Source organism: Triticum dicoccoides, chromosome 4A (assembly GCF_002162155.2).
Source record: "Triticum dicoccoides isolate Atlit2015 ecotype Zavitan chromosome 4A, WEW_v2.0, whole genome shotgun sequence".
Lineage (NCBI taxonomy): Eukaryota > Viridiplantae > Streptophyta > Magnoliopsida > Poales > Poaceae > Triticum > Triticum dicoccoides.
The window spans coordinates 431,128,644-431,139,829 of record NC_041386.1 but is presented as its reverse complement, the minus strand read 5'-3'; the positions used below and the strand labels follow the sequence as shown (position 1 = coordinate 431,139,829).

Below are 11,186 nucleotides of genomic sequence, written 5' to 3'. Positions count from 1 at the left end.
AAAATATTCCGGTTCAAAATTCGGCTCAAGGGAAATCTGTCTCTCACAAAGTTTTGAGCTCTCAATATCCGGTTTAACATCCGGTTCAAGAAGAATCCATCTCTCGCAAGTTCGAGTCCTTAGAAAAAATTAAAGATTGCCAAAGAGAACTTGCTGCCATGATGCACGGTTCAAACATAGGTATCCTGCCTTATTGGCTTATCACATTATTGGTTACTTGAGGGCTTCCTGCTCAATAAGCATAGCTATTCACACCCTCTTGATCCGGTTTTCAAGCCGTCTCATAAGGTCACTTGGGGGCTTCCTGCTCAATGAGCATAGCTATTCACACCCTCTTGATTCGGTTTTCAAGCCGACTCATTGGTCATTTGGGGGCTTCCTGCGCACCGAGCATAGCTGTTCACACCCTCTTGATCCGATATCCAAGCCGTCTCATAAGGTCACTTGGGGCTTCCTGCTCACCGAGCATAGCTGTTCACACCCTCTTGATCCGTTTCCAAGCCGAATTTGAGTTAAACCTGCCTGTTTGCAAGATGCTACTCCGCCAGGTGACCCGCCGAACTCTTGACAGTTACTCTTTTCAATAAGACCCTGAAGTAGTCAAGGTTAAAATGGCGGCCTTTGTCACGGGAGAGACGGCTTACAGAGAGCTAGGATAAACTCACCTGCTGTCGTAGTCTCTCCGCTATGTGGCCCGTTTGTACTCTTAACAGTTACTCTTTTCAATAAGATCCTGAACTAGTTAAGGTTAAAACGACGAATTTATGTCACGTGAGAGCCGGCTTACGGGATAAAATCTAAAACATTTCAAAAAACAAAATAGAGCTAGCCTCTTCTGGTCATGTCTTCAAAGCCGACATTTTTATACTCTATCATCATATGCATACATCATCATACGTTGCGTCATCATTGCATCATCATAGCATGCATCATATATGCATGGATATACTGGTTTATATTGCAGGGACCGGTTTTCAAACCGAGTTTATATTATTCAAATCTTTAATAGCCAACATGGCTGGATTTTTATTATGATTATCAATAACCGGTATTATGATTGAGGTTTTCAAAGCCGCTTCAGAGCAATGGCTATTATTTCTTCATCCAAGAGTATTAGTTCACAACAGAGAGCATGGTTCAATATTGATATGCAAAGGCTTTCAGCAACTTCATCCGGACAATGGATATGGTTTTATTTAGTCCTGAGTCGTTGCAGGCATACGGCCCGGCACTTGGGGGCTACATTATTCAAATCAAGGTTATATCAAGTATGCAAGTCCCATGTCATTGCAAGCATGCACCATGGTACTTGGGGGCTAATGTAAGATCATTTTTAATTCGCCTCATTGAAGACCCAACCCATCACATAGTGATGAGCCGGCCCTTGGGGGCTACTAATTTCTCATTTCAAAGTCCACATAATAAGATTTACAAAGCCCCTACTCATTATTGCATAATGACCCGGCACTTGGGGGCTACACATGGGGAGTACAAAATGTTCAGTTTATGATTGGCGACTTACACGAACAACTCGGATTTCTCCAAAGTTGCAGCATTTATATTAAAACAAGCCTTAAGCTATCACTATATTCTCCTCTTAAGACTTGGGGGCTACAGGTGATATGCATATAAGGGAGGAACATCTTCAAATTCTCAGTTTTGAGAAAACCAGCAAGCACCAAGTCGCCGTAAGATTGACCCGGCATCAGCAACAATCATGACCCAGCATCATCTGTTTATAACCCGACAATTTGGGCAATTATAAACCGGCAAGTTCTACATCTTCAAGCCAGCTAAAAATTAGATGAGTATTTCAAGACCAATATTTTTGTTAAGCATTGGGAGCTGAATCTAATGAATTATTCTTCACAATATTTGTCTGTGAGAAACCAATGTCAGCAAATTGATTATGAAGCTGGTCTATTGACCCAGACTTTCCAGAAGAAGGAAATGACAAGGACTTAAGGATGATCAGGTGTCGGTTCAGAAATTTTTAACCCGGAGCACAACCTGTCAAATTTGTTCTTGTGTTTATTTTGCAGGATCAGTTTAACATGGATAAATCCAAATAAACTAGGGGCTAATGTCGAGGATATACCCCGTGGTATGACCCGGTCGGATATATGACCCGGCTGGGACTTGGCATTTCATCGATAACCAGCCCGAAGACTGGCGACTCACTAATGACCCGATCGGGCCTGGTGACTCATTGGTGACCCGGCAGGCGAGTCAGAGGAGCGACAAGACCCGATGGCCTAGAAGGCGGTTCGTGGACAGGCCGACTCATGTGTGGGCCGGCTTAAGAGAAAAGCATAAGGAATATTCCCTTACAAAGGAAGCAAGACTAGGACTCCACTTGTAATAGAGTAATCCTAATCCTACTAGGACTAGTCATGTAACCCACCCCTCCAACTTATATAAGGAGGGATAGGGCACCACAAGTTGGGACAAGTTTTCACAAGTTTAGACAGACAAGTCAATAGCTCTCGAGATAGAGGTAGCGAGATAGCACCCTTGTAATCGTGAGCATCATCATCATCATCAATATCAATGAAGCAGGATGTAGGGTAGTACCTCTAGCGTGAGGGGTCGAACCTGGGTAAAAACCTCGCGTCTCTCGTCCCACTCAACCCCTCTCAAGCTACTATGTAGATGCGTTGGCCTCACGACTAAGTCCTCACACTAGGACATCTGCCGTGACAAATCCAACACAATGGATCAACAGGCCACAGACGGGCTGACTATAGCTACGGGTTGAATTTGGCCCATCAACGGAATAGGCCAGTAACGGACTGTAAGGAGTTGAGGGCTGGAAATGAACCCAAGAATAAATGGGCCCTTATAAGGCCAAAAGTTAACATGGGCGGAAAATGGCCCAACTGAATAATGGGTCGTTAATGGATAAGTGATATAATGTTCATTATGGGCTAGTTTAACCACGGACCACTAAAGGGCCCATAATTACAAAGGGCCTCATATGGGCCGAAAGACATCATGGGCCATACATGGGCCGGAAGTCACAACAGGCTGGAATCATATTGGACGGCTCACATGACGCTGTTGGGCCTAATTCGGATAGGCCATAAATGGTTGTGAGTTAGCGGGCTGTAAATGGGCATGCGACCAAGCCGTTAACAGGCTTTCCATGGGCCGGCCCGCTACGTTTAAACCAAGTCAAACGGGTCAGCCTCTTAACCTAAATGGACCGTTGTTGGGCCGAGCAAGATGTCGACGTATCATAGGCTTGTCCCATCCATTTAGTGGATCACATCTGTCCCAGCGAGGAGCTGACACGTGTTTCCTTTGACCAATGTTTACACGTCGAAAATCACCATTGGTCGTTGCTGTTAACGGGTTATCAGATCCAAAACCGGACCTGATAGCTTAATGGCGACCTGTTACGGTGGATGCCACGTGTTGGTTACCGTTGACGAAAACACTTCCATGACGCGAGATTTAACGGCATGGAAGTGGACACTTCCGTGATGATAATTTCAATATTGTCCTGGAACATTTCTATGACAACACATGTATGACTATCTTGATTCTTTCATAAAATTGTCATGGGTGTACATGCATTACAGAAAACATGACCTACTGTGACAAACACGTATCATCACAGACGTGTTTTTTTGTAGTGATGATCACCCAGTTATGAAGTGACGTTTGATACCTACAAAGCATTCTTCCGACATTAGGGAGTGGCACGATCTCATTGTCAAAGGAATAGATACTTGACATGAAGAAAATTGTAGCAATTAAACTAAGTGATACGATCAGATGCTAAGCTTACAATTGGGTATCTCCATCGCACCATTCTCCTAATGATGTGATCCCGTTATTAAATGATAACTCATGCCTATGGTTAGGAAACCTTAACCGTCTTCACTCAATGAGCTACTATAGTAGAGGCTCACTAGGGACACGGTGTCTGTTTATGTATCCACACATGTATTTGAGTTTCCGGTCAATACAATTATACCATGGATAATAAACATTTATCGAGAACAAGGAAATATGATAATAACAACTTTATTATTGCCTCTAGGGCATATTCCCAACAGGTTCTGGATCAAGCCTCTGCTCATAGGGCATCTCCAACATTAACCCCCAATTCTGACATTGCATTCGTCCGCGGACCGGTGGGGACCAGTCCACGACACTTATGTGGGAGCTGACCATCCTACCATACCCGCAAATCTTCCGCTGCTTTTTTAAGTTCGCATGCTCAAAATAACCACATATCAAATCGTAGTTCTAACTTAAATATTACAATCCAACAAAGTTTTCAAATAAATGTAGTTCATACTTGAAATCAAATAGCACATACGTTCTAGTTGTCCCCTTTTACTGCCCACATTTCTCAATCAAATCTTCCTTGAGTTGCTCGATGCCGAAATTTTTGATGCATTTGAACAAACATACCAAACACAACCAGATTTTAATTTGATAGTTCAATAGGAATCACCCATGTTCTCAAATCAAGAGCTGCGGCAGCATCCTCACCCTTATCCTCCACAGTCATGTTGTGCATGATCACACAACATGTCATCACCTCCCACAAGGTCTCCGGATCCGATTGTTTAGCATGTCCATGACAACTGCAAAACGGGCCTAGAGTACTTCAAATGCCCTCTCAACATCCTTGCTAGTTGCTTCTTGTCTTTGGGCAAAGTGAGACCTTTTCTGACCAATTAGCTCAGAGATGGTCTTGACAAAGGTAGCTCAAGGAGGATAGATATTCTCAATCAGATAGTAGCACATGTTGTATTCATGGCCATTGATAGTATAATTGCAAGGAACAACTTTCCCTTCAGTCAACCTAGCAAACAATGAAGATCGATACAGTACATCGATGTCATTGTGAGACCCGGGTATTCCAAAGAAAGCGTGCCAAATCAAAAGATCATGTGATGCAACTGCTTCAAGAATGTTGGTGGGCTTCTTAACATGACCCTGATATTGCCAAGAGCCTGTTGAACGGGTATTGCCAAGAGCGTGTTGAATCCGTCGGGCGGATGGTACCTACGCGGCGAACAGAGGAGAGGTGTGGTGAGTACCGTAGGGGCGAATGGTACCTGCACAGTGAACGGAGGAGAGGTGTGGACCGGCGGTGGAGAAATGCGGCGTGGGAGCTCGAGTGTAGCAGTGGAGGTCATGGAGCTCCGGGAAGGGTTTGGCGGATGGCCATGGAGGTGTAGCAGCGGCATCACGAGAGAGAAAACGGATGCAAAGAAAGAGGGAAGGATGGAGAAGCTGGGTCCGAGAGGGATTTAGGGCAAGGTTTCAGGTGGGCCGAGGGTGTCAGAGTCCTGCCTAGTTGTTGTCCGGACTCCCGCAAAGCCCCTCCTAGTTTTGCTTCCGGTTTGCAGGAAAAAAGACGTTTGAACGGGCCAGCGGACGAATACAGGACCACGTTGGATGGCAAAACATGTTGGATCGCACGGTCCAGATGCTTGCAGGCGGTCTGGGCTCCGCTTTGGAGATGTCCTTGTCTACATATATATACATGATGATCCTCGCTGACACTACACAAATACTAGAGAATGATGTACGTGCCATTTGGTAAGAAGCTTAATTTTTTCTATTACATTGGTTCTCCATGGGTTCAACGGAAAGAAGACCTCGAGTTTGTGTTTATACTGCAACTAATATCTTGTCCTTCATCGACAGAATGCATGAATCAATGTTTGATGCTATGTAAAACCAAACTTTTTGTTGGATGCATAAAAATAATTATTTTGTTGTCTGCCCAGATGCATAAAAGTACATTGTGCCCCTCCATGTGCCAAGGGTGTGATATAGAATCTGGGTCTATGGTGAAAAAATAGAAAAAATGAACCTGGCCCATTGGATGGAAGATGACTGGTACAGATTTAGATGGAGGGTTCTCAGTGTTGAAAACCCCCTAATACTAGTTATATATAGAACATTACTTACCTCAAATCTCTCATATATCAATCAAGTTGTCTTTACAATAACCACCTCAAGTCTCTCATACATCAATCAAGTTGTCCTTACAGTAACCACCTCAAATCTCTCATATATCAATCAAGTTGTCCTTCATAAATAAAACAATTTTTTAAACCTATACGAGTGCCCCTCTCCTCTTAGGTTTACACAAAACCGCATATACATATGTACTGTACTAGATTCCATGTATATTTGATTTCATTAGTAGCTTCTGCTACATCACGAACCATGCAAGAAATCCATACATTTGAGCATGTTGGTCACTAAAAGTATGTGAACATCATCACCAATATTAGAGTACATGAGAACATTAATCCATCCACTTGAAATCATAACTAAACATACATTTCAAATTGCACGATCCCGGACCAAACACAACAGAAGAGACACACATACATAACTTATCAAGTGTAACATAGCATGCGAGGATCATTTTTGGTATATCTCATGCAAAACTAATTATGAAGGACCAAAATAATCGCATTGCATCAACTTTTGCTACTTGATGGCACACAACAGAAAAGCTGTTGCCTCTGCCTCCATTACTAGTGCTTATTGCTCATCGAGCTTCTTGCGCTAGGAGAGATCAAACATAATAACAAATAAGATTCAGTTAGCACATGTCTGTACAAGTGTCAAGCACTTATTGCTCATGATCTAATCGAATAAATATGCATCAACAATGCCATCTCGCTGTGTGCTGCACATACCACATGAAAGGAAAAATAGTGATGAATCAAATTCATCCCAAAACACAACCTGAGGTATGCTTCTATGCTGGTACTGGTAGAACCGCCAGCTATTTTGTGGATCATCCTAACTCTAATAATGGAACAGATTATAAAACATTGTTTATCTTGTACAAAAAAACACTTTGGTGCAGATTCTGTTCATAGGTGAGATTGGCAAGCACCGGCAGAATTAGGCAACACAAATATTTACATATAAAGTTCGATTAAACTTAGGCTAACATGCAAATGCAGAATCATATTAGACATCAATCCTATAAACCTTTGGGATTTTCTAATAGACCATCGTATATTCAAATAAGAAAATAGCCGTATGATCAAATAGTATCCCTCGATGCAACTGGACAGTTCTATCACTCAAAAGCAGTCATGATTCAAGAACAATAGTAGCTATAACTAGTTAACCACATAGATAGTGCAATATTACACGCACAACAATGGCAATTATTCACATGTGAAAGAAAACTACAACGACACAGGAAATAAAAATGAACAAGATGGCCGAGAAAGAGTAGTTGTGAACCGCTTCACACTGTGGAAACCAATTAAAGTGCAGCAGACTTTGACAATTCAATTTTATCTTAATTTTATATTTCACCAGTTCATCAGTGTGGTTGTAGTGATTCTACCACTATCACTGATTTTATTTTATTTTGGCTTTAGGCTCGATCATAACCGGGCTCCAATCAGCATGTGTTCATGTACTGCTTAAATAATACTCCTATATCATAGTGATCTGAGGAACCGTATTTTATCTTTTTTTGTGGTCTATAGAACAAATAGTTCACTACTACCAGTGAACAAAATGGCAGCGTACAAGACTTGCCGCCCATTCCAATGCGCCAAATATAATGTGCACCTAGAAAGAATGGAAGGCAAAATAGAAGCTACCTTTTGCATATTGGAAATCATGAAATCAACAAGTTAGGTCATCCTGTAAGCAATCGTTGACCTTCAGGTCACATTTTCGTTGACAAAAAGATTTTCCGGCAAACAAGTGTGACTACTTTTCTTTTTCTGGAAGAAGACATTCAATTTTGTTTTGACTATAAAGCTTGAAGAGAATGCATCAATCATGTTAACAAAAAAAAGGCATTCTCCAAAGCACCTACGGCCCTCCTCCTTAAATCTACAACCCAGACCAGTAAATGGATTTTATTAGTTATTGATGCTTAGAGAAAAACTAATTTTCAACGAGAAAAATAAAAGGACCGTGATCTTTTCCGCCCTTTCAAAGAGAGAGGAATTTGTTAAGATCTGCCAGCTCCAGGGTTCAAATACATGGAGATTGACAGGAAGCACAAAATGTAACAATACTTTTGTCGAGACAAATTTGACGGTCACCAGTCACCACTATCAAACACTAGAGACCAGGCCACCAACTAAGCATATGCAACCATGCGATACAACCTAAAGGGGGTACTGAGAGTCTAAATGTGTTTTGCACAAAATCCAGATACTAAGAGTCTCCTGAAACATATCAAATTAAGGAAGTCATCTCCAATTGCCAGGTTGCAAATTAGAAGGTACAGTCTTATTTTACACGCGGAAGGTTACAATGAATGCAAACTGAAACAATAATGATATACTTCAACTTCTCGGTTAAATATATACACTATTCTCTAACTATTTTGGTTAGGTGAATTCGATATTTAAAAATCTAAAACAACACATGAACACACTGCTAGTCATATTCAAGTTTCTCAGCCTCTCACCAGAATCTACTATGTCCATCTGGTTTTGCTCCAACTCTCTCTGCACTCCTTTGAAAATTAAAGCAGTAAGCTTGTCCATTTCATCAAATATAGTTAAAACCACGGGTGAGGCACTTTGGAGCTCAACCTCCATTGAACCACTTTTTTTGGAAAATACGAAATGCATATTTAAAAGGAGAACCAAATTCTGAACAAAAATCAAACATGTATGTATACACTGCATATGTGTAAATTTTCAATAGATGAATATGCTTCTTCTTGAACACAACACAGTACAAAATATGAGCTACAATGATAAATGTTGACAGACCCATGTGTTTTTGGATAGCATACCACAACTAAGTCCTATCAGTAAGCATCATGCTATGTTTAATCATCAAAGAACACCAATGAAAGCCATCCAAGTCGTCACAGGAGAGGGAAGCTACCATTAGAGAGAAATCTAGAGAGAAATCTATAGGAGGGAGAGGGGAGAGGGGAGTGGGAGAAACGCAGCTGACCTTGCTGCTGATCCTGCGAGGTAAAGGAGGCGAGGAGATCGAGGACCACCGGCTTGCCTCCGGTGAGATATTATTGGATCTAGGAGCACCGGGGAGGAGGAGACAGTGGCAGCATCACGGCGCACTAGACCAGTACCAGGTTGCCTTCAGATATAGAATATGCAGCTGAGCGGGCGGGCCGCCCGCGGCCACCAGGGAGGAGGAGACCGTGGCGGCAGCGGCGGCCCGGTCGCTGACGACGATGCGCAGCGTGATGTTGGGTGCCCTGGGGACGGCGCCAAGCGACATGGATGCCGGGGTAGGAGGGGACGAGGCAGGGAGCAGGTGCCGTGAGAGTAGCCGTCGTCCACCAGGGAAGCACCGGATCTGCCTGGCCGCCGCCCCCGTCGACGAGAGATTGGGGAACGGGGACGCGAGCGACAGAGAGACTTGAAGGGGAGGGACCTGAAGCAAATTACTGGGAGCACAGGAACATATTTGCACAGAGTTGTGTCGTTACGAATACAGATCTATCCTCACGAATCAGTAGCGTACATCCTTGATCCAACAGCCCAGGATCCTTTTTCTATTCTTTCACCGTATGCCTATTCTATACTAGTTCCACCCGTCAAGGTGGAAGCACATTTCCTAAAAAAAAAGGTGGAAGCACACGGAAAATTAGTTATATTATTATTATACTATTTTTAGCGGATCAATGGGTGGTAATTCTGAGTCTTTTGTAGTCTATCTGTTGTCCTGCCTTCACGGCATGCGCTTAATTATGCAGGATGATAATGAGTTGCATGTTATCGGTTATAGTTCCCAGAGGAAATGGCAAAGACCGGCACGACCTCCCATTTTCCCCCAAACGCGGCCAACCACCTACTCCCATTCCCGGTTCAAATACCCCTCCTCTCCTATGGCCTCCAGTCCAAACTTTTCCCCGCACCACCGCCACCCCTGTCCCGATGATCACAATGAGGGCACAGCTCGCTCCGGCCCTCCTCCTCCTCCTCCTCACGGTTGCCGCCGCGCCGCCCGTATCGGCGATGACTGCTGAGGAGGAAACCAAGGAGAAATTGCTACAGGGCGCCCACAAAGAGGACCTCGCCAATAAACTCAGTATCGCGAGTGTCGACCCAGACGCTTATGCAGCCGAGCAAAAATCAGTTGGGCCCGATAGCAAGAAGCATGCCGCTAAGGATGTCGTCGATAACACAAGCTATATTATGGGTGTTGTGCCTGAGAAGAAACCTGAAAGTAAGAGTGACGAGAAGAAACTCAAGGAGGAGGCCAAGGTCATCGCTCAAGTCAAAGGACAGATGAACTACGAGGATGCCGTCGCTGAGAAGAATGCCAAGGAGGAGAAGAAATCCAAACTCAAGGGTGACATCTCCGAGGACGATGATGCTGAGAAGAAGGAGAAGAAATCAAAAAACAAAGACGGCGACAAGGAGGAGGACAAAGAGAAGAAATCTAAAAATAAGGATGATGACGATGCTGAGAAAAAGGAGAAGAATTCCAAAAGCAAAGACGAGGACTCTATATATGACACCAAGCAGAAATCCAAAAACAAGGATGATGATGATGATGATGATGATGAGAAGAAAGATAAGAAGTCTAAAAGCAAGGACGATGATGATGACGACAATGATGATGAGAAAAAAGAGAAGAAATTGAAAAACAAGGATGACGACGATGATGATGAGAAGAAAGAAAAGAAATTGAAAAACAAGGATGATGACGATAATGAGAAAAAGAAAGAGAAGAAATCCAAAGAGAAAAGCGACTCGTCTGAGGAGGATGACGCCGAGAAGAAATCTAAAAGCAAGAGCGAGTCCTACGAGGACGACAATGACAATAAGAATTCCAAAAGCAAAAGCAAGGCATCAGACGAGGATTTTGATGCTGTCCCCATGGAGGCCAAGGCCGACGAATCTATGCCAGGTGTCGACACGCCCGATGAATACCAAGCGTCGACGACTAAAGCCAAGCCACGGTTGCCCGCGGCTGACACCCCCGGTGGCTACACCGCGCGGACCACGGCCCAACCAAAGATGTCTGCAGCAGACACTCCCGACGGCTATGCCACCCTGACAACGCAGATGTCAGCTACTAACACACCAGACGGCTATGTCACGCCGAGCAAGGCCCAGCCAGCGACCGACTCACCCGACGGCAACGTCCCGGCGACAGACTCACCCGACGGCAACGTCCCCGCGACCGACTCGCCCGACGGCAACGTCCCTGCGACCGACTCACCCGACGGC

The 11,186-nt window shown here is 43.9% G+C and overlaps 1 protein-coding gene and 1 long non-coding RNA gene across 2 annotated transcripts in view; one reads left to right on the top strand and one right to left on the bottom strand.

The window, feature by feature from the left end:
- Positions 1-5,936: 5,936 nt before the first annotated feature.
- LOC119286036 lies at positions 5,937-9,410 on the bottom strand. The gene is made up of 2 exons (XR_005140172.1): positions 8,938-9,410; positions 5,937-6,549 (listed from the first exon to the last, which is right to left on the bottom strand). It is a non-coding gene; the product is annotated as an uncharacterized LOC119286036 (long non-coding RNA).
- A 456-nt stretch (positions 9,411-9,866) lies between these two features.
- Positions 9,867-11,186, top strand: part of LOC119288942 (protein starmaker-like) — a 2,616-nt gene continuing 1,296 nt past the window's right edge. The window contains exon 1 of the mRNA XM_037568407.1: positions 9,867-11,165. Within this exon, the coding sequence (XP_037424304.1) occupies positions 9,885-11,165 (1,281 nt within the window). The 5' untranslated portion in view covers positions 9,867-9,884. The remainder of the gene's footprint in view (positions 11,166-11,186) is intronic.